Source organism: Acartia tonsa, chromosome 8, assembly GCF_053477335.1.
Source record: "Acartia tonsa isolate MP-2025a chromosome 8, ASM5347733v1, whole genome shotgun sequence".
In the NCBI taxonomy this organism is placed as follows: Eukaryota; Metazoa; Arthropoda; class Copepoda; order Calanoida; family Acartiidae; genus Acartia; species Acartia tonsa.
This window is the reverse complement of record NC_137267.1, coordinates 28,866,223-28,890,884: the sequence shown is the minus strand read 5'-3', so window position 1 is coordinate 28,890,884 and position 24,662 is coordinate 28,866,223. Positions and strand designations below refer to the sequence as shown.

Sequence of the window (24,662 nt, the reverse complement as noted above, 5' to 3'; positions counted from 1 at the left end):
TTCACCCCTTATTATCATTTCAAGTAAATTTGTTTGAGGGGGTAATTTTTTAGTGGAAAAGTGGAGACATCCGCATCCAAAATAGTTGAAAAACCTTCTCAAGACCAATAAGAAGCTTCGTTTTAAAGGAGAATCATATCATAGCGAGATCTTTCGTAACAGACAAAAAAAGCCTACTACTTTATATAGTAGGTTGTTATATTGCGTGTAGAAAAACAAAACAAGTTTTTGTTAACAGTTTTATTAATGAATTAACGAACATTTGATTAAAATTCAAACAACATATAAATACTCTTTTGACTTTACAATTTTTATCATTTTTTAGAAGACCTTCAATTTGATTTTTCCATTTTTAATTTGTCTTCTTTACTACATACAAACCATTTTTATACGTAATTTTAATCATTTGAATCAAATATTGTTTGTGTGTATTAAATACCCTCTATTTTCTGTACCAATTTCCCAAAACATTTGACACAAACGGCACATAATTAAAATGGTTTAAAAACATCAACATTAAATAACTACAAATATATAAATATTGATCACAGTTTTTCAACATTTTTTTGTTGGTGGAGGGAGGGGGGAGGTCAGATTTTGTTGAGTGCAGCAACTCTATAACAAATTGTATTTACTAGTATTGAAAAGAAATCGTTCAAAAACCTACATTTAGATATATTTGTTTTATTTTCATCTTTTTTTTGGGGGGAATGTAATTTTAAAAAAGAAATTAAGTGTTAGTTTTTTAATAAGTTAATAAATTAAGTTAATCTTATTAACATGACTAAAAAATGAGGGATATTTTATTTGAATAAAAACTATTTTGTCACAAACTTTTCTCTCTAATAAATTAACCAAAACCAACAAAGATATTGAGGCAAAATAGTTTATCTTCTGAAAAAAATATCCCCTCCTTCATAACTACTACAGAATTAAGTCCATCTTATTTTTATTAAGTACATAAGTTACAATTAATTTGACACATTTTTATCTAAAATAAATCATTAAGGTACTTTTTTCCATTTATTGATTATGTTTAAATTTCAGAAATATGTTTTTCTTGTAAAAATTATAATAAAAACGCACCTGACGTTGTAGCAGGAAGTACATTTTTTTTTTTATTTTGAAAGCTTTGCATTGTTTTATCTTTACATTGCATTGAAAAAATATAATCAAAATTAAATTTTTGATTAAAAACAATTATGACCACACTAATAATAATAATTTAAATTAATCTTAATACTCTAATCAAAAAAAACATTTAGATTCATAATTAGTTCAGCAAAAACACGCTATTTCGAAAAAATAAAAATCATTTTAAAGTAGATTTTTGTATATAACATTACTTTTATCTTTTTTAAAAATTTAAACAATACTGACAATTTTGGACGTACTCACTTTCACAAATCCAAGTTATAAAGTAGCTTCGCTACTAAAAATAAACTTAGAAAGATAGTAAATTTGCTTTTAGAAATATCACCATTTTACCTCTTAAAACATAATAGTAAGCAATAAAAAAGAATGTAATACGAAGAAAAAAAAGAAAAAAAAGATAGGAAAATTAAAAGAAAGACTTAAAAGATATATTAAGAGGCAAATACATTACTTTTAATAACATTAAAATACCATATACACAAAATACAAATACATTTCGTTGACTTTCATTTCTTTAAATCACATAAAATTTATTTTTAATTTCAATATTGTTTATCCAAATTTTTTCTTAATAATCTAACTCCTCTTTAACAGTTAAACCATTATTCTGCGGCTGTGAAAACCGCTGGGCGGAAATTAACGGTATCGCCGACATGGAATGTGGCGGAGAAATACCGCCATTGTTTAAAAAGACAGCTGCATTTGACGAATGGTAACCGCTGCTACTTGTAATTGGACTAGAACGATCGGCGGGGTTTGCAGAAAAGTTCGGCGGTGTACGCGGGGTTGAGCTGCCGCCGCTGTAACCTCCCGGTGAGCCTGGCCGCCCGTTAATATCACGTGAAGCTGGTGGAAGACCTAGGGCAAAATGCGGGGGACCAGCGGCAAACGGCGATGTTCTGTCCGCAAACCGCGCGGCTCCAGGAAATTGTTGCAACAGTGCGTCGCTAAAGAATAGGCGGGCATTGTTGGCCGCCATTAGGCTGGCGGTTGTGGAGTGGGGAAAGAAGTTTATGTGAGGCTGCGGCGGTAGACTGCTTTCTGATGATGTAACTGTAATTGGTGGCGGGGAACACCCGTTGTTTATCGCCGCAATATCATCCTTGCGGTCTACTGGCGACTGACTGCCACGTTCATTGTTGCCAGTAGGGCTGTTGGCTGCGGCTGCGCTGCGAAGCAATGGTAATGACAACTTGGGTAACAATAGATCATGGGGAAGTAAGGAGAAAGGCGGCTGTGATCCTGGACTGCCATTTTGCGGCCGGTTGGCACCGCTGCTGGCTGCCATGGCGGCTAAATAATTAGCAGGATACCCGGAAAGTGGCGATGCGGCCGAAATTGGTGGCATTCCAGGTGGAAGCGGGGGCAAAGGACGGTTGGCTGCAGCCGCAGCCGCTGCCATAGCAAGGTTTGGTGGGAATAGGCCGGGCGGAAAGAGACCGCCATGGACAGGCGGCGAGGACTGGAAGCGCGGAAAGCCAAGGCTCATTCCAAAGTTGCGGAACGCGGCCAGACGGCTGCGGGAGTTCATTGTTGATCGCCGCCGTAGCTTGCCAGTTGTACCCCCTAGAACAAACAAAAAGATTAGTTTCAACAATATTTTCAGTTTTGTTTCACTAAAAAAGGACATATCTAATTTTTTGGAGTATTCCGTTTCAGGCTGTTGTCATGCTTGTTGCATACTCGTCTATAGGAGAATAATTCATCTTCCAATGATCTATCCTTGTATGCTAGAATGTCAACACTAGTGTCAACAAGAAATTAAAATCATATTCAAAGGCTATGCGGGCTAACAGGGGTTGGGAGGGGGATTATAAAAAACAGAACAAACAAATATATAAAACAATACTATCTAGAGGATCTAGAGGCTCTAGATTTAAAGATTTTAAAATAGCCTAAAACCATCTTAAGTTTTGAATAAAATTCAAAATAGCTGAAAACCGCCCCTTAACCTATTTGAGGCTTCCCCTCAAGGAAGAACTAATTTGGTTCAGAAGTTATTAAATTGAAATCTTAAGATTGAGACAGAAAAAACCTTACTATTACTAATATACAGACATTAATAAAAAAAAAAAAATTGTTTGTTTGTCGATGTTTAGAATACAATTTTTTAAGCTACAGAAAGAGAAAGTGATAAGAAAAATTTAAATTTATTTAAAGCATTAAAAGTGACATTATAAGTAAGATATGCGGGTATCTGTATATCTCTCTCTATCTTTCTATCTAACTATATGTCTAGTCTATCTAAATATATCCCCCTAACTATCTATATGTCTGTCTTTCTATCTATCTGTCTAATTATATATCTTTACATATCTCCCTATCTATCTAATCTATATATATCTGTCTATCTATCAAATTATCTATCTATCTACATAACTATTTAGCATAGAACATTTGAAATAATTCAATAAGAACTTTTTTCCTTCTTTTTGCAAAATATAAAACTGATTGAAATATAACAGAATTACAATTGTTATAGCTTTTTGTCCCCAGTAGGTAGCGAAGCTACTTTGCACTTGTAGTATGTTAGTCTATACGCAACTATATTATAAAAAGTCTTCTTATAACGATTATAAAATTGGTACGCTTTCTAAATAGTACCTAACTGTTACAGAAATCATCATGCAAAGTTTGAAATTCATATTAAATGCCAGAATTAACGGTTAAGAGCTATTATATTTCGTACAGATGGACGTATGGGCTAATCCTAGTAATAGATATGCTTTGCCTTTTAAAAAAGGTTAAAAATCTGTTTTATTGTTGCGCTACTCTGGACATTAATTTTCTAGTTGAATGTGTGTTTATGAGGGTGTGAAAAAAATTTAAGCAATTGCGTTGATTGGCCTAAATTGCTTTGCGCTCTCTCTTTATCAATCTATCTATCTTACTCTCCTTCTCCCAATTTCTTTCTATTTCTCTCTTTCTCTCTCTGTATTAGTAAAACATTGTCATAGTAAAACAAATTATGTAGCAATATCCCAACTATTCATACTTGACCCCCTTTTTGTATATCTCCCATTCCCCTCAAAACTTTTAGTAGCGAAATGATAAACAAAAATATAAGTCTGAATTTTTTTACCTATCTGTCTTTCTATCTACTATCTATCTATCTGGCGATCTGTCTATCTGCCTACCTATCTGCCTATCTATCTGTTTTTCTATCTCTGCCTATCTATCTGTCTATATATCTTTCCATCTGTCTATCTATCTGTCTATCTATCTATATAAAATATAAAACCTTACCTTCCGTACCTATGAAAACATCATCGCATGCTGGATCAATCATCCAGTAGTTACCCTTGCCAGGGTCGTCGTAATGCCGCGGCACCTTAACAGCAAACATTAGATTATTATACATTTGAAGATTTGATGATACACATTTTGAATTGTTTATTTTGTCGACTATATGATATTTTCAAAAATGGTCATTGCTTACATTACCCCATATTTTTTTGAATAACCCCCAATCCAATGTACCAAAATACATATTCATTCAACCAGCTATTTTAGTGTATAGTAAAACTAAATAACGCTACTCTTATAATATAAATTCAAAGTCCTAATTCCTACAGCCAATAAACGGACGTACCCTAAGCATAAAAAGCTTGGCTCGAAAAAGTTAAAATTCTTAGAACAGCTAGGAGTAAAATGGCAGGTATGCTTTTTTCTCAGCAGGAGCGCACACGATACTAAAAGAGATATAGAAAAAAGGAGTTTTATGAAAAGAATTAGAGAAGGAAAAAGAGAGGTAGAAAGAGACAGCGAGAGAGAGAGAGAGAGAGAGATAGAGAAAGATAGAGAGAGAGAGAGAGAGAGAGAGATATTGCCATTAAGCTTATGGGGGGAGAGAAAGGGAGAGGAAAGGGGGAATGGGATTTAAATAAAAAATTTTCGCTTTAAAATAATACATATATATAAAATATGTAGAAATAGCTATTTGTAATGGCGTTTTAATGGAGCGATTATTATAAAATATAAACATTTTTGGTATTCTATATTCATATACATAGATAAGTAGCTGCATGTATATGTGTGTGTTTGTGTCCAGCAAAATCTCTTAAACGGCTAAACCGATCAGGTCTAGAGGCAAGCAGGTTTTAAGCTATATTACAAGGTAACTGCGGGGCTTAAATAAACCTCAACTAAATTAACCAAATTATCTCTTCTGTTAATTAAAATTATTGATTGAAAAGCTTTGACATCACTAGTTTAAAACAATCAAATTTCAATAAACTTACCCAAAGTTTTTAGATAAAGTGGTTTGGGTACCAGTGTAAATGTCCCCTCTTTTTTCTTTCTGTTTTTCCCACAAATAGCCAAAGTTTACAAATATCTTAATTATCATACCAACCTCTCTTTCTCTCTCTCTGTCTCTCTCTCTCTCTCTCTCTCTCTAACTATTGACAAAGGAAGACAGGCTTATAATAAAAGTAAAAATTAAGGGGACACAACAACCAAATAGATGTTTACACAATAATGCAAAAAAGATTGAGAGTTGAAGAAAAAAAAGAAATAGCAAAAACGAAAAAGAAAGAGAGAGAGATAGAGAGAAAAAAGAAAGAGAGAGAAAAAGAGAAAAAATGAAGAAAAAATAGAAAGAAGGCAGAAAAAGACAGAAGAAAAGAGAGGAGAGAAAAAAGAAAGGGAGAAAGAAAAAGGTAAGAAGAGGGAAAAAGAAATGGGTAGGTGAGGAGGTAGAGAGAGAGAGAAAGGAAGAGTGAGAAAAAAAGATAAAAAGAAGGAAGAAATCGACAGAAAATAGAGAGAGAAAAAAGAGAAAGGGAGAAAGAAAAGGTAAGGACAAAGAATAAAAGGTAGATAGGTTAGGAGGTAGAGAGATAGAGAGACAGATAGAGACGGAAACAGAGGTAGAGAGATATATAGAGAGATAGAGAGACAGAGAGAGATAGACAGAGATAGAGAGACAGGGAGTGAGAGAAAAGAGAAAATATGCTAAAGAGAAAAAAACGAATGTGTAAGATAAAAAAAGCTTTAAAAATTCAAAATAGCTAAAATAAAATTTTTTTGGAAAGCTCTAAACGTCAAAAGCCCACAAAAGTGTGAACAACGAAAATTGGGTTCTACAGAAGTTTAAACCCAAACTATAACAGTAGAATTTCAACATTTCAACAGCATGTTACTGTAATGTTATACTAAAGTAACTGAATGTTTGTAAAAACTCGCCTCCAATAATTTATATATCAACTATACAATAGTGGCAGAATTTTCAAACCAAAATGTTGAAAAAAAATATTTGGGACTTGTGTTTCGGATTTTTTGGGTAATTTTTTATTTTAAGGCTGTTTTTTATCCTGTTTCAGCGATTAATAATCAATAAACCAATCAGCTCTCTATCTTAAATATCGGTGGAGAAATCTATATTGCCTCTATAGCGTTACAGAAGGACAGACATGTTGAATTTAATGGTAGCAACAAAAAAGACATGCTCTCTCTATTTTTTCTGCCTAATAAAAAATGAAGTCATGCAATACATATGACCAATGATAGGCCAGCATATATATTACCATTTTGGTTAATTACAATGTATACTGGCCTATCATTGGTCATTTGTATTTTATGACGTGATTTTTTATAAGACACTATAATCTGCTTTTATCTGTAATGATTGAATCGTCCTAAAGTTCAAATGCTTGACAAAACTACATGTAATGTCTCTATAACCAACAATCGCTTTAATTTATGTTTTTTCAAAACAGTCAGAGTGTTGAGTTCCAACAACATGTCATACTTCTGACGTTATAAAATCAAACTTTCATGACAATGACTTATAGAATTGTCTTGGTTCAAAAACAGGCACTAAAAAGGTTTCAGCCAAAATTAATAAAAATCAAAGGGCTGGTTGTCTTATAAGTGTAGCTATAACCAAATTCTCCTAAAGTAGGAATATGAGAAGCCATTGTTGATAATGATTTTCTGCTGAAATTAACAAATATTTGTTTAAATGTAAAAACACCGCCAAAAATCGGTATTTTTCAAAGCATACAGCGGTTTTTCTGTTATTCCATTATTTTGGCTATTCATGAAAACTCGTGGTGTACATTCACTCCCGCACATATGTATCACATAAGAATCGCCAAATTGTCCATTTCCGTTTGCTCCATTCTTATTACTAGAGTCTAGACACCCAGGGGTCTATAGGGATAAGACAATTGACGATAATTGATAAACAACCCCAAAATTTAAAAAATTCTGTATAATTTAATTTTTGGTTGATAAGTTTGGACACTCTAAGTTTGAACCAGCCATTGAATCAGCATTAATCAAAGTACCAAAACATAAGTAATTTTAAAACTTTGGGTATCAGAATAATTCCCAATCCAATGTCCACTTCCTCGAAGAGATAGACTTGCAATTAACAGATTATACCATCTCAAGAATTAAATCTGAAAAAAATAGCCTAAAATATAGAACCCAATGTAAACATTATGGCAGCAATGATCCATTTTATTCATTATTTCATAAAATGATCTGTCGATAATAAGTCAGCTATGCTTCTTACCATGTTGATAGTTTTATATTGCTGTCCTATAAATGTATACAATTGTCCATGTTATGTGTTAGTTTTTTAAACATTTTTTAAGTTCAATGGTTCGGAATAATGTGGTTGGTTTTATTTTTTTATTGGCCGATAAAGGTATACGGACAATAAGAGAAAAGTAGATAAAGAAAGAAAAAAAGAGAACGATAGAGATAAACATAGATAGATAAAGGAAGAGAGAGAGGCAAAGAAAAGAAAAAATAGATAAAGAGATTGAAATAAGGTAAAAGAGAAAGTAAAAATAATTATTTATCGTATCGTATCATAGACAGCTTTCTGCGGATATTAAATTAAATTTGTATTTTAATATTCGTAGAAAATTTTCTGTAATACGTTGCTATACAAGATTTTTTGGTATGGCTGAAAAACGGTTATAATCCAGCTGATATTAACCGGTTTCGAGGCCATACAGGAATGAGAATAGTTAATAAAAAGTGAGAAAAAAAAGATAATTCAAACAAATTAATAGAGAAACAAAAACATTTAGAGGTAGAAAGATGAATAGATAGATAAATAAATAGAGGGACAAGAAAATAGATAGAAAAAGAGACAAGTAGATAGATAGATTTATAGATAAAGCCAGTTTGGTGTTAAATTTAGGGATTAAGACCTCAAAAGCAAAACTACAAAATTCCTTCTAAATATTAAAAACATGAAATCACAGAAAATTTCGAGTTTTTATGAGATGATACAGTTATGTAACATTAATTGTCCACAATGTTTATGAAACCTGCCACCAAAAGGTTTTCCTTTTCCCTATTGTTAGTTGACATCTGTGGGGTGTTGAAAATTTGAAGGGTGGTGAGTGGGGGGGGGGGGGAGTCAATTGTGTTTAAGGGATGTTGATTTTTTTGTTTGGGTCGGGAAGGGGGGGGGAGGTTGAGGAAAGGGTTATGTGATATTTTAATTCCAGAAATTTGTAAATTTCTATTCTCTATTTTCTTTCTGCCAACTTTTTTCTCAATATCTATCCATTTTTCTTTCTCTATCTTTTTCTCCTTTTATCTTTCCTAACCTTTTAGACCAATTTGAAAATGTAAAATGACCAAAACTAAAAATGGTCTCTGGAATGCGCGATCCTTTTCTACCCCAATGCGTTTCAACTATTTTCATCTTTTAAACCGTTTTCATTATTTTTGGAGTGTTGCTTTTTAGCTTTGTCTTATTGGGATTGTTTGTTTTTAACAAGAACAATAATATTCAAAAGTCAGGGAGGGAGGTGACAAAAGGCTGTTTATTACACTAGTTCCAAAGTTTTATAACAACATTTTCTTAATCGTTGGCTAATCAATTTTGGGGACATTTATTGAATTTTGATTAGTTGGTTCATTAAAATGAGTTTACAAACGATTCAACCATTAATTGTTATCTACAAAAGGGTTAATATTGTTTATCATCATTGGGGATGTACATCAATTTATCGGCCATTGTCTTATCCCTTTAGATCCCTGTCCATAAGTACAGGTACAACTTTTGCAATAGAATAAAATATGAAATTTTGCGTATCTTCACCTTTTTTCTTACAGTTTTTATTTTGTTTAGCTTGTGAGTTTCAGAAAATAATTTTCAGACGTTTAATGGAGTTTTTATTTCTGTACACTATGGACAGTATTTTTTTAATTTTCAAAAGGCATCAGTTTTCATGAAAACCAATCCTGTTTAAATGTTTAAAGTTGACAATAAACAAGGAAGCTGAAGCTAACCTACCTTAGTCATAGAGTAGCTGCGCTACTGAAATCGAGAAAATTTGAGAACTAAACTTTAAATATTTAAATCTTTAAATTCTTTATCAAATTAAAAAATATCTTATTATTATATTTTAATTTATAAAACTGTTTTAATCCTTTAATAATATTGTTGAAGCGGATGTTTAATTAACAAATCCGATAAAAATTGCCAAGAAAGTTTATCCAGGGGGGAGATTTCTTCTGAATAAAAAATGAAAGAAAAAGAATATTGAGGCAAACTGTTTCGTTTTTATTATCCTATAATTGCGATGAACAAAATATTAATTATTTTTAAAATTTATTTTCTTATAAAAAACCTTCTTCCGAATTCATGTCATAAAATAAAAGTAGTCGTAGCTGACATTTTAGCGACATATGTAGAAAAAACGCCCCACATATTTAATACTTTTTAATAAGAACTAGCGGCTACGCCCCTAGAAGCCTCTAGGGGCACTTAAGGTTGGAGGGGGAAAAGTCGACATCTTCCCACTTTTAATTTGAGTTTCAAAAGAATAAAAAAAATATTTTTTGGGGGGGAGGGGGGTGAAGACACCCTTCCTAAAAATAGTTTAAAACCTTCCCAGGACCTATAAGAAGCTTCACTGTATAGGAGAACAATATCAGTTTAGCGGTTAGCGAGATCCTTCGGGACAGACAAAAAACACTTACTACTTTATATAATAGGACTAGGCTTAGGTCTAGGCTTGCATATCATAGAGTCCTCAAGATAAAACTCAAGCCAATTTAATTAATACAGTTCCCTTTCCTAAGGAAAATTAAAGATTAAAGAATTACTAAACTTTCTTGAAAGGAAGTTTATTAATTTAGAATAATAGCACACTTACTGTGAGAGGTATTTTATACATTTATTTAAATCTATTAAAACATTTTTATGAAGAATTTCTTTCATTATAGTTTATCCGGTTGTCTTTTGCCAATTATCAATAACAATTTTGAAAATATTCATTGGTATGAAAGAATAGTGCTTCTTGTTTAAAACTATGTATATGATATGATATCTTTTTTTCAAGCAAACTATGTTATACAATAACCATTATTTTTAAAAGGTTAGGTTTATTATGGTCTAATCGAGCCCTTTTGACACATTGTTTAGTGGTTAATGCCGATCATTTAATATATGTTTAAGTGGTCATAGCCCCCCAAACATGTTTTATCTTCAAAATTAAAAATAAGTGAGGGGTGTTGATATGATTATAAGCACCAACATTTTAATACACTACGATAACTTTTCTTATGCAAGAAAAATATTCTGCATACATATTTTATAAATTTTCATTGTATTTTAATATGTTGACTGAAATAAATACTTGATGTTTTGATGTTTGATGTTTAAATTTATTTTGACCTGGATTAATGATAAAATTTTATAATTCTCACCTTAATGAAGCATTTATTAAGACTGAGGTTATGTCGAATAGAATTCTGCCATCCTTGTCTATTATTCTTATAATACGGAAAATTCTTCGTTATGTACTCGTAAATGCCGTTAAGGGTCAGCCGTTTTTCAGGCGAATTTTGAATTGCCATCATAATCATGGCGTTGTAGGAATACGGCGGTTTCTCGGTCTTTTTCTTGCCGCTATCTTTACCGCCGTCTTTGCTGTCTCCGTTATCGGCATTTCCTGCATTTTCACCGCTGTTTGAATTATTATTATCGCCGTTATTTTCATCGTCTGACATGTGTTTCTCATCCGCCGGCGGCGTGACTGATTTACCACCGTTATTTCCCGCCGATTCCGACGAAATATCAATTTCTTGATCGTCGTCAAATTCGCCGTCGCTTTCAATATCCTCGCCAAAATTTCGCCGTTCCATGTCTAGTTCATTGTCTGTCGCTCCGCCGTTATCAATTCTTGTAACGGCGGTAGAACGATCTAAAAGTCCGCCATTAGCGCCGGCCAACAGCGCTCTTATTGAAAAATTGCTCATAATTCTACTTTTATTAGGATTCATAACGTTCATTTTGTTTTACAAAATAATTTAACTTTTCTATGTTTTTATAATGGCACTAAATTATCATTTTCGATGTTTTTTAGTTAAAATGTCACTAAGGGTTTATCAAAAGTTTCAAAATAATATGAAAACTGAAACACCCTAACGGTGTTATAAAGGCTAAGTATAAATTTCAACTACTGCTACAAAATATCTAAATATTACATCTTTCTCTCCTACTTTACTATTCCCTTTTTCTAACTCTCCCCCAACCACCTAAAACCGTCATCCCTTTCTCTCGTCAATCTAAACAAGTATCAGTACTCACGTTATTGACCAATAAGCGGACAGAATCGTCCCACAAGTTTCGACCAATGGGAGGGCGCGTAGCCAGTCACTCGGAACCCTTGTTTGCAAACAGAGCAGGCAAATTGCGCGCCGCCGAATTGAACCCCCCCTTCCCCCCTCCTCCGTTTAATTGCTCCTCTCGCACCCTATTTCCTACTTATTATTGTTTCCCCTTGTTTAAAACTCGCGGATTTTCTACCATACACAAACACACACACACAATAATAACACAAGTTTTGAGAGTTTGTCGGATTTTCTATTCTTCTCTCTCTCTCTTCCTTTCTTTCTATTCACCCCTTTCCTAGTATCACTCTCTCTTTCAAATATATCCTCTTCTTACATATACAGATCAGAGTGGGGGGGGATACATCACCCTCCTGTGGGTTGAAAGAGTGGGGGGGGGGGGGATTGTTATGTTTTAAATTTAAGCTACACATAGTTTACATACGGTAAGACTAAATAGGGGGATACATCATGGATAAAGCGATAAGACAATGCATTATCAATAAATCCCTCCCCCCAAATATCTTATATATGTTAAATTCTTCCTTTTGTATATTATAAATACAGGAGGAAAAAAGGTGTAGATTATTTATCCCCCTTCCCCATGATATATACATATATGCTGGATAGATAATTAGATAGATAGATATTTAGTTTTCAAATTTAGCGGCACTTTGTGTTATTTTTTCTATTCAAAATTTGTCGGTTGTTTAGATTTTGTTTGTTATGTAGTACTCAATACAATATAGTAGTTTATCTATCTATCCATCTGTCCCTCTGTCTATCTATCTATTTATAGTACTCAATGCAATATAAGGAGTTTATCAATATCTATCCATCCATCTGTCTGTCTGTCTATCTATCTATACGTAGCACTCAATACAATATATAAGTTTATCTATTCATCTGTCTGTCTGTCTATCTATCTATTTATCTATCTTTCTGTCAATCTACAAATCCATCGGTACATATGTCTATCTACAATCTATACATCTATACATACATATATATAAATCAAACATACTTTTTATCTATCTATCTGTTGATTTTTATCTATCTATCTATTCCTAATATTTGATATAAAATATTGATTTATGAAATATATTGACAACATACATAAAAGGGAAAACAAAACATTATCAAAACTCTCAAAATTTTCAACTCTAAACAAACAACAAATAAGAGAAAAATATTATAGTTATATTGTTCTGTGTGTTAAATAAGACCCCCTAAATGGCTATACAAATTTGTTTTACAATTTCTGGGTAGCTCTATACTACCTATGGACAGGTTTTAGTCTATCTAGAATAATATGAAGGATTCTAGAGGAAGGGAGAGGAGGGCGAAGATTATTTACACCCACCGAAGAGGCTAGGGGCGCAGCTTGTTAGTGTGGGAAGGAAGGGGAGGATGAAGATTATTTACACCCACCCAAGAGGCTAGGGGCGCAGCTTGTTAGTGTGGGAAGGAAGGGGAGGATGAATATTATTTACACCCACCCAAGAGGCTAGGGGCGCAGCTTGTTAGTGTGGGAAGGAAGGGGAGGATGAAGATTATTTACACCCACCCAAGAGGTTAGGGGCGCAGCTTGTTAGTGTGGGAAGGAGGGAGGATGAAGATTATTTACACCCACCCAAGAGGCTGGGGGCGCAGCTTGTTAGTGTGGGAAGGAAGGGGAGGATGAAGATTATTTACACCCACCCAAGAGGCTAGGGGCGCAGCTTGTTAGTGTGGGAAGAAAGGGGAGGATGAAGATTATTTACACCCACCCAAGAGGCTAGGGGCGCAGCTTGTTAGTGTGGGAAGGAAGGGGAGGATGAAGATTATTTACACCCACCCAAGAGGTTAGGGGCGCAGCTTGTTAGTGTGGGAAGGAGGGAGGATGAAGATTATTTACACCCACCCAAGAGGCTGGGGGCGCAGCTTGTTAGTGTGGGAAGGAAGGGGAGGATGAAGATTATTTACACCCACCCAAGAGGCTAGGGGCGCAGCTTGTTAGTGTGGGAAGAAAGGGGAGGATGAAGATTATTTACACCCACCCAAGAGGCTAGGGGCGCAGCTTGTTAGTGTGGGAAGGAAGGGGAGGATGAAGATTATTTACACCCACCCAAGAGGCTAAGGGCGCAGCTTGTTAGTGTGGGAAGGAAGGGGAGGATGAAGATTATTTACACCCACCCAAGAGGCTAGGGGCGCAGCTTGTTAGTGTGGGAAGGAAGGGGAGGATGAAGATTATTTACACCCACCCAAGAGGCTAGGGGCGCAGCTTGTTAGTGTGGGAAGGAAGAGGAGGATGAAGACTATTTACAATTTTACACCCACCCGTGACCCAAGAGGCTGGGGGCGCAAGCTTCTTATTGTTAAATACAGGACGTACGTACACGTCAATCAATAGATTCAATTTCAAAATAATAAGATGTTTCATAGTAAGGAGGGTGAAAAGTTTTCTTATTTATTAATATTAAGATTCTAAGAATTTTTTAAAAATAAGGGATTATTTTGCTATATCTATACGGGTTTAGAAAATAACCGTTGCCATATTAAGCAAAGAAACAATCAAAATATGACTTTTTGCATTTTTATATTAGCTTTTTAACAGATATATCCAATCTATAATACAAAGTAAAACGATGTCTGTTCTTCTGTTTGGATGAGCTAAAGCTTACTAACCGCTGGACCAATTTGGCTCTACATTCAGGGAATTTATCTACTGTTACTTCAAGATTTAAGTTATTATTAGGAGAGGATGTCACCCCCCCCCCCCCCATAATAAAAATAGAAAATGATAATACTTTTTATTAGCTGAGGACTTTAAAAATATTTTTTTGAAATTAAGAGTCTAAAAGCAACTAAATGTTTGAATAGAACAAAAGTACGTTGATCTTCTCAACTTTGAAAGTGTCATAGTTTGATCTCAAATCATTCAAATCAATAAGACAGTGATATATATTTACAAAATTAAGAATAAAAACAAGGATGACAAAAATCTTTATAAGCAATTATTAAACTGTTACAGAAATTAACATGTCAAGTTTCAAATAGATAGGACAATTCTAAAAAGCATAAATTAACTATAGGAGCTAACCGTTAAAGATGGACATACCACTAAAAGAAAAACTATTTATTGACAACTTATTGAGACAAACTTAATTAAGCACCCTTACATGATTTATTTAAGAGAATATTGGTCACATTGCTTAATGAGCTTATGTTTCGATTTGATGTGCTGAAAATGGATTGCCTATTTCTTTCCTAATTTCCAAAGTTGTACAGCAGATAACCCAACTATTGCAAACGCTATTTTCAGTTACTCCGGTCAAAGGGAAAAGCGATATAATGTATAAACGATTGATACATTATACATTTAAATTTAATTTTTTTTAAGTTTGAAGCTTTTTTAGCTAGTAGCAAATATTGAGACAGTACGCGGGAGCTAGGTACACTTTCGGAAACTAAAATTCAGTACATCTTCGATTTGATATAATTTTTTTAAAAAACCAGGATGACATTATTCAAAAAGCAAAACTGTAATATTATAAATGAAGTAAAAAAAAATAAGAAGTTATCATTTTTAGTCTGACGGAGAGACAGACACTTATGTTATACTAGGGGATAAAAAAATATCGTAAAACCATCCCAAGGTTAAAGTCTAAAATAGCTTAAATCCATCCCGAAACCTACGTGAAGCTTCCCCAAAAAAGGAGAACTTAAACAAAAGCTGAAAAAATTACGGTCCCTTAAACGTTTCAGACGAAAAAAGACAGACTATACCGTAAATTGTCGAGCTATCCGCTAGGAACAAACGGACATATTACATATGTAGAATTTTTTTAGATATTTAGACACGTGTTTTATGAAATGTTAGAAATTTCTACAAATTGCATGAAAACACATTAAAAAATAATTTGAAATAATTATATCGATTCATTAAAATAAATAATTTTCGGACAATTAGTTTTATAATTTCTTTTCTCGTATTCATTCGAATCCGGTGGATAGGAACCGGTTCTCATCCATACGAAAAAACTATGTCTAGCATCGTATTTTAAACGGCTTTCTACAAATATAAAAATGTACAATCATAAGATTAAAACCAGTTTTTTTAGCCGGTGCCTCCGGCACCTCGGGGCTAAAAAAACTAGTTTTAATCTTATAATTGTACATTTTATATCCGCGGAAAGCCGTTTATAATACGATGCGAGAAATAACTATTCTCGTATTCATTCGAATCCGGTGGATAGGAACCGGTTCTCATCCATACGAAAAAACTATGTCTAGCATCGTATTATATCCAGCTTTCTACGAATATAAATGTACAGTTATTTAACCCGTGCCTTCGGCACCTCCGGGCTAAAAAACTGGTTTTAATCTTATAATTGTACATTCTATATCGGCGGAAAGCCGTTTATACTACGCTGAAAGAAATAACTATTCTCGACTATTTTCCCTTTTTAAAAAAAAGTTGCCATTACTGATACAATATTGGTTTTTGTCAGGGATCTAAAGGGATAAGTCAACAATTGAGGTACATCCCCAATGATTATACAAAGTTATTAATCCAACGAATAAGAAAACGTTATTTAAAGACTTTGGGAAAAAGTGTAATGCAGAGTCCATTGTTCTCTCACTCTCTGGGTATATGTCGTTATTTAATCAATTTTAGATTTCATGACCATTATTCAGGGAGCTAGGGAGGGGACATTGGATTGGAAATTTATTAATACAAAGTTTTAAAACACTTGTTGTAATACATTGGCTTTGAAACTCTAAAGTCTTTAAGAAACTCTTGATTGGTTGGAATAAACTAGTAGTATCCGAACTTTTCCACCAATAACTTTAATACAAAATCATAAAAGTAGATAAAATTTAGATAGATAGGTAGATATATAAATAGATAGATAGATTTACATTAAGATAGATAGATAGACCACAAAGTAGTTAGCTATTTTTGTTTGAATAGATTTGAAAAGGACACATTCAAATATAAAATGTGCTAGTGTTAAAAATGTGTCCTAACTATTGTTATACCCATTGTTTTCCTTCAAGCAAAGCTTCTCCACAAAATACTTTTTATGTTTGTCAATATTTCGCGGAAGCTTTTTATAGTGCCTATAAAAAAAATGACGTCATACTGTCCTACCATTGGTCAATTAAAATGTATACTAGCCTGCCATTGGTAATTTAGTCTGTGTATTGGCGTATCATTGGTCATTTGTATTGTCATTTATTATAGGCATTATAGAAAGCTTCTATTTTGCGAAATTTGTAGCTTTATCTGAACGGACGGATGGACGGACATAGATACACTTCTTGGGTGTGATGCTGTACGTATTGGTGCAAAAAATGGGGACAAATTTCAAATTGTTTTGGCGTGTGACGTCATACCCCCATCTCTTTTCTAGGGGGTTTCTTTCCTCCTTCCCTTTTCTTTCCCCTCACTTGAAATAAACAGCCCCGTCAAATCAATTTAAAAATTGTCCCCATTTTTTGCACCAATACGTACAGCATCCTATTTTGGGGAAGGTACCTCCACCCTCCCACGAAAAATCACCACCGCTAGGAAAAATAAACCTTTAAACCAAAATATATTTAATTGAAAACAAAGGTTTATGATATAAAGTAGTAAGGTTTTTATTGAAACAAAGTATCTCTAAAAGAACTGTTCTTTTTAGAGAACCTTATTATATGCCTTGGGTTGGTCTTATTCGAATAACCAAATAAGTAGATTTACAACATATAGTAGCTGCGCTATAATGGAAAAACTTTAAAATGTTAACAAACAATTGAATATTGTTTAGCTTTACTTTAAGTTCAATCTAAACAAGGTTGACAACATCCACGAAAGGCAAAAGCCAAAAAACAAGTATGTTTAGTTATAGAGGGGATGTACTTGGCAAAAAGTTATTTCAATGTACATATGTTAAATGTTCTACTAATTCTTTTTGTAATATTTGTTATATTAATTTGAAACTTTGCTTGCATAGTTCAAATATATGTCCTTTTTGCTTTCATATTTTTGATTTGCTTGCTCTATAAAATTGAAGTTTTATTACACTATTAATTTATCTAAATCATAGTCATTCCTGTTTGACTCTATTTCTTTTTTTTGGAATGCTTGTCCTATTAAATTGAAGTTTTATAAAAAGTTGATTTGACTGGTATTATAATCTCAAAACATCTAGCATTCTACTTTTTAACAAGTTAGACAAAGTACATGAAAGCGAAGCTAAGACTACTTTAAATATGGGTCTATATTAGATCTGTTATTACTTTATTTGCATGATCATTTATAGACGTCCAAGGGGGGGGGGGGGGTGGTAAAGGGGTGATTTTCAATTTTACCCCCCCCCCCCCCCCAAATAAAAAAAAACGCCTCTTTGAAATAAAGATTACCCCCCCCCCCAAAATGAGCACCCCCAAAATTTTTATTAAAATTTTACCCCCCCAAATAAAAAAGCTTGGACGCCCCTGTGCTTATTGGTTCTAATATTAAGCGAAGCACTTTATAAGGCCCATAAAAATTGCCATTGTACAATACAAATAACCAATGAAAGGGCAGCATATATTTTACCATTGCCTTGGTCAATTAAAATGTATGCTATGAGCTGCTTCATATTAAAGTAGTACAATGTTTTCTTATTTTCTATAAAATTTCTCTGAACTCTTTCTATATTGATAGATTAATACTAATATTGCCTGGTAAGGTTTTTATCTATTTTGAGGCATCAACCACTATGAAAAAAAATAGGAACTAAAAACATGTTAAAAAGGGTCCCTAAAGTTATTTTTTTCTTCTAAATTTGAACTCTTTTAATCAAAGGGTGCTTAAGGGGGGTGTCGAGAAAAATTAAGTAGGTGGATACAACCTATTGATAAACCCCCAATAAATACAATCATTGGGGCGCTTCAAGTTAAATTTAAAATAAGTTAGTTTTGTATAAACTGACGTACGTACGATTAATCTTATTGTATAATAACTTCGCTTCTTAAGCACAAACATACAAATATATATATATATATACACACAACCTATTCAGAAAGGTAAAAAGAATTAGGCATGAACGGATTTTTAAAGATTTTACACTAATATTTTACAACATTACACCGCAGTCGTTTTAATAATTTGGTCAAGTTTGGGAAGGGTAAATTGGCGGAAATCTACCAGCTCCCTACCCCCCCCCCCCAAAAAAAAAAAAATATTACTAGAGTGAAACTTAGTGTTATTTGGGGTGTTATCCCAACAGTTATGGTGTAAGAAATGTAAAAATTCACCTGATTTTTTTTATAAAGTTAAAAGCTTTGAACCAGACACAATAAAAACTGTCCCGAATTTGTATTAATTTTGAGGAACACGACTCCAGTTACGTCATATTTTTTTTTCCCGAAAAAGGGAAGGGGGAAAGAAAAAAAAGGGAAGGGGGGAAGAAAAAAGAGATGGAAGAAAAGGGGGTTTTCCCCATCTCTTTTGAAGAGATTTTCTTCCCCCCTTCCCTTTTTCGGGAAAGAAAAATATGACGTCACTGGAGTCGTGTTCCTCAAAATTAATACAAATTCGGGACAGTTTTTATTGTGTCTTTGAACCATTGCAAAAGATAATTTGGGGGTTAAAGATTGATTTTAATTGAAGAATGAAGGTGAAGGGGGAGGTAAAACCTTCCTAAACAAATTTTGGTTTTATATTGTATATATTTAATAATAAAAAGGTGTAGCTTTACTTAGCCCTGACCTATTGAGATTTACATAGAAAGATTAATATACTTATCAAAATAACAGTTGAACCCTTTAAATTATTTAATATTTTTAAAAATAGCTTAAAAGCATGAATAGTATATTCCCTGAAGAGTGGAGCCCAATAGGTTTAGTGGTTATCGAGCTCTTAAGCTACAGATAGAATTAGACAGGCAAGGGAACAGACATCGTTCTACTTTGTATTATAGATACATTGTTGTTTGATTTAAATATAAACGTTAAAAAACTGTGCTAACCCAAATCTTGCCGCCAAATTAATATATCAGCTCTCAACAAGTCCCGACCAATCAGAGTCCAGGATTCCGTCTGAAGCGGCACTTATCCAGCAAATCACAGTCTAGGGATCAAGTTTTGGCGGCAAATGTGAGGTGTTTGCAAACAAAAAGCTCGGCATTGTTTGGTGCTCAAAAAGTGACACTACACACACACGCACGCGCTCACACACACACACACACTAAAGAACCGGATTAGGCACTTTCATTCCTGAATTACAAGAGAGGGGAAGGAAGGGTAAAGAAGAAGGTATACTCAATTTTAGCTAACTTGTTAAAAAGCTCATAATGTATATCTTTTCTTTATATCTATTCTACCAGATGCTAGATGCTAAAGTAATACATATTATATTGAATTGCAATCTGGTTGAATGAATTATAATTATAGCAATCTCTCCACATGTATTCATCGAGATAACCTTGTAAGAAGATTCTATGACAATGTCGCATTGCTTTGATATGAGTCTTTTTGGTATTCAAGTAAGCCTAAAGGACCTGTGTGTATAAAAAGATATAGACACTTCTCATTTTTACTAGAAATATAAGTAACTTTGTCTGCCTCTCCGCTTTCTATATCATTCTTATCATGTCACCAATAGACTTAGCAAATTTAAACAGGTAACTTATAGACAAAGCGCTTAGTCTATTTGCCACTTTATGTTCTAATTCTATTTTTTCTTCAAAATAAAGTTTTAATAGTTTCAAAGTCGCCATTTTTGAGTTTGTCTACTAATCTTGGAAGAAGGAATGACATGGAGCATTTTTAAGCTTTGTGTCTTGTAATAAGAATAAGGTGTAAATCTTTAGTTTAACTTTTTTATTTAACTAAATATAGATGGATAGATAGCAATTTTAATTAATAAGTTAAAATTTTATTTATAAATATTTTGAAGTTTAGTTAGACATTATTTTTTATAAAATGGTGAATGAATCTCTTGGCTAAAGATTTTAAGACAAGGGGTAATAAGGGATAAGAAAATGGAAAATCATTTATTGTATGTATATTTATTTCCGATAATAATAAACAAATTGATTCCTTATGTATAAATTATTGGTTACAGGTTTGAACCAACTTATCAAAATTAAATAAAAGTGCCTAAAGTTTTTTAGTTTTAGAAAAGAATAGAATACCATTTAAATTTAAGGTCCAAAGACCACTCCCTTCCTCCTAACAAGTCTACAACTTTCAGCGAAGCTTATAATTAGTCCAGGGCAGGTCTAAAGCTATTTTGCTGATGCTGGAGACATGACCAATGGAAAATCATGAAAACAGTAAAAGGTGTCTAACTATGACGTCAGAAAAAATTAACAATTAACCAATGAGAAGCCAGTATTCACAATGGTAAAATATATAGCGGCCTCTCATTGGTTAATTGTTAATTTTTTCTGACGTCATAGTTAGACACTTTTACTGTTTTCGAAAATCATAAAAAAACATAATGCGAGGAGGTTTTAGGGGCAGTAATTATCCCCCCTTAATTATCTTAATTTTTGTGGACTAAGTCACTGCAATAACAGGAGGCTTTTTATAGTCCTTATAAAAAATGACGCCACACTGGCCTTCCATTGGTCATTTAATATGTATTGTATACTGAGCTGTCATTGGTAATTTAGTCTGTTTGTTTGCCTAGCATTGGTCATTTCCATTGTATGACGTCATTTTTTATAAAAAGCACTATAAAGGGCTTTCTCTGAAAGATTCAGTTTATCTCCCTTACTAATTGTTATATTTAAAACATTTGCCTAGTTAAGTACCTAAAGTATTAACATTCAGACAAGAATATTTTAACAGATACTAGCGCAGCAATAATAGAAAAAAAGAACATTTTGTACAAAAAGAATACAAAATAGCCTAAACAAGCCCTGCAATCGGACAAGACAATACCACCCTTTAAATTATAGACACATTTTTACGGTCGTTTATGAGATATTAATAAACATGTGGACAGACAGACATACGTACTGATACTCCAGACTATCTTCCTTACTCCTTCTTGGATATTAAGATTAGATTACCTAGATTACCTCGTACGGGCGGGATTGCAGTACCGGACCTTATCGACTTGATGTACTGTCTAGGTCCTGGTCCAGCAATCCAGGAGAACCAAGGATGACTAACGCACCCTTCTCTGTCCAAACACCCAAGGATATTAGGCTAAGTAACATCCATCAGACAACCAACTCTCTGTGATGCACGACCTTTGTCTGAGAAGTCCCAACTATGCATGGTAACGACTCACGAGTTGCGCCTGTTTTGGGCCAAGGCATTCCCCCTACTCTAACTATTTATGTCGCGCATCTGACATAGCAGCAGTAGAAACCATTTTTAACGTCTTTAGTTATGACGCGGTGTCGGCCCGAGATTCGAACCTATCACCTTCCCGACGACGAGCGGATGCGCTACGTGTTGAGCCACGGTCGCGGGTTGGATATTAAGAGATTACTGACTTTAAAATATATTTGGAAATACATAAATTTTTTCATTTTCTGTCACTTTTTATTATGTGTTTACGGAGTACGGAATTTGAGTAGGTCATGCTTATATATATGCTTTCTGTTTGTCTGGGTGTTCCGACAGATGTGAACCGATATGGTTCTCCTTTACGGTGTAGCTTCTTATAAGTCTTAGGCAGGTTATGGCTATTTTGGGGAAGGGTACCCACCACCCTCCCAAGAGAAATCAAAAATTTCACGTGCCCCTGGAAGCCTCTAGGGGCGTAGCCGCTAGTAATATAGTAAAGTGGTTTATATTTGCTTAAATAAGAATAGTTAAATATCTATGAGTAGCACAATTGCAGTTGAGAATCCACATTTTTCAAATGTTTGTATTTTTAATATCTCCCCTAGATGTTTCAATGGATGTTGTCATCCTTGTTTCCACGTATGTAAAACTCTTTAAAATTGAATTTAGGGTATTAGAAAAGGTTTAAGTATACATATGTAAGAAAGTTACAAAAATCTATCTTTCTATTATACCTCGAATCTGCATCTATCTATCTATTGATATATCAATGTACTAGCGGATACTCACCAATACTCACCAATTTTTTCCATGGGCGATTTCTCTTGAGAGGGTAAAGGTGTTCCCCTCCAAAATAATTATAGACCTTCCCTGAAACTATAAGAATCTTCACCGTAAATTAGAATCCTGTCGATCCAGCGGTAAATCAGATTTAAGCTACATCCTGTTACTTTAATATTAGGATAGATTCTGTTTACATAAAGGGTGAGCAAAAAAATGCGTACCTTTTTAAAATTCAAATTGCGCGGTTTGTGTTAATAGTAGAAAAATGTTACGCATACCGTTAGAACCGCTAAGAAGTCTATTTTTTGGAAATATAAGAACGATTTCTGTGCTACGCATAGTTTAGGAGCTACATGTTAAAATGTCCCAACTGGCGTAAAACTTGACTTGCGAGTAAATTTTAAAATATAACTAAAAATTAGAGAAGATATTTTGCAAAAAGAGATGCCTACATTTTTAAATTTCAAATTGCGAAGCTTGTGTTAATAGTAGAAAAATGTTACGCATACCGTTAGAACCGCTATGAACTGTATTTTTTGAAAATATAAGAACGGTTCCTGTGCTACAAATAATCTAGGAGCCAGATGGTAAAATGTCCCAAAATTTACTCGCAAGTCAAGTTTTAAGTCAGTTAGGACATTTTAACACGTAGCTCCTTAACTATGCGTAGCACAGGAATCGTTTTTATATTTCCTAAAAATAGACTTCTTAGCGGTTCTAACGGTATGCGTAGTATTTTTCTACTATTAACACAAGCCGCGCAATTTCAATTTTAAAAAGGTACGCATTTTTTTTTGCTCACCCTTTATATTACTCATAGATATTCTAAATAACTAAATTCAAACTGTCTTTGATGTTCAGGAAATATTCTAATTTAACACTTTGCAGGGGGGCTTCCCCACCCCCTCCCTCCAAACTAAAATACCTTTCCTATAGATTAGATTTTTTGACATTTCACCATAATATTTAAATTCTTTTATTATCAAAGCTATCATCACAAATAGGTTTAAAAATAATTCAGTAAAGTATAATTATCCTGGAGTGACAAACGTCGGAGTTGAAATTTCACTTAACCTAACCTATTTTAAACCAGCTTAAAGGTTTTTAAATGCCTGCTAGGGGCTTATATGTTTATTCATATCTTAACCTAACCTAATCTGTATAGAAATAACATAATATTCTATACAACCCGACTTTTGTCACTACTGCGTTTACCCTGAAATCATTATTCTAAAAATAACAAGGACAGTTATATCTGCATGTAGCGCAGCAATAATAAGCTAGAAACGTTTACATTAAATAAGGACAATATAATGTAATATATGTATTTTGTATCATGGCCAACATACTGATAGACCAAGGAAGTTCCCCAATTGCATTACGTATCAACTGACGGACAGGCAAAGTGAATTACATGGTAGCTGTGCTACTACAAAGTGAAAACGTGAAAAAAAGAAATAAAATAGAAAAAAGAAGAAAAAGAGAAACAAATGCTAGTAATAGATAATAAAAAAGAAAGTAGAAAAAAAGAAAGAAAGAAATTGATGAATATAAAGACTGAGAAATAATGAGAGAGAAATAGATAAAAAGAGAGATAAAAGTAGAGAGATAAGAAGTGATGACAGAACATATAAATGATTCAAGTGGGGAAAGTTCAGGGAGGGAGAGGTCAATTTTAGATAGATTTAACAAAACCTAAAACTCAATTATAACATACACATTGCATTGGAGGAAGAATTATGCAATCTCTGGTATAAACAGAAAACGCACTTGATAATTAGGGAAAGGTTCATTTATTGTTTATTAATCTACTCTAATTCTCCCTCAATTTAAAGCTTTTAAAGGTAGAATAGAATTCATAATATTTTATT

The 24,662-nt window shown here is 33.5% G+C and overlaps 1 protein-coding gene across 2 annotated transcripts; it reads right to left on the bottom strand.

Annotated features, from left to right (window-relative positions):
• Positions 1 to 225: 225 nt before the first annotated feature.
• Positions 226 to 11,592, bottom strand: LOC145325314 (uncharacterized). 2 transcript variants are annotated; one of them, XM_080168256.1, is made up of 3 exons: positions 10,843 to 11,592; positions 4,402 to 4,486; positions 226 to 2,721 (listed from the first exon to the last, which is right to left on the bottom strand). In XM_080168256.1, exons 1-3 carry the CDS (start codon positions 11,425 to 11,427, stop codon positions 1,724 to 1,726), a joined length of 1,668 nt encoding a protein of 555 aa, XP_080024382.1. In that variant the 5' UTR covers positions 11,428 to 11,592; the 3' UTR covers positions 226 to 1,723. The 2 variants fall into 2 exon arrangements, with proteins under 2 accessions (XP_080024382.1, XP_080024383.1); XM_080168257.1 differs by having other exon boundaries at positions 4,411 to 4,486.
• Positions 11,593 to 24,662: the final 13,070 nt, after the last annotated feature.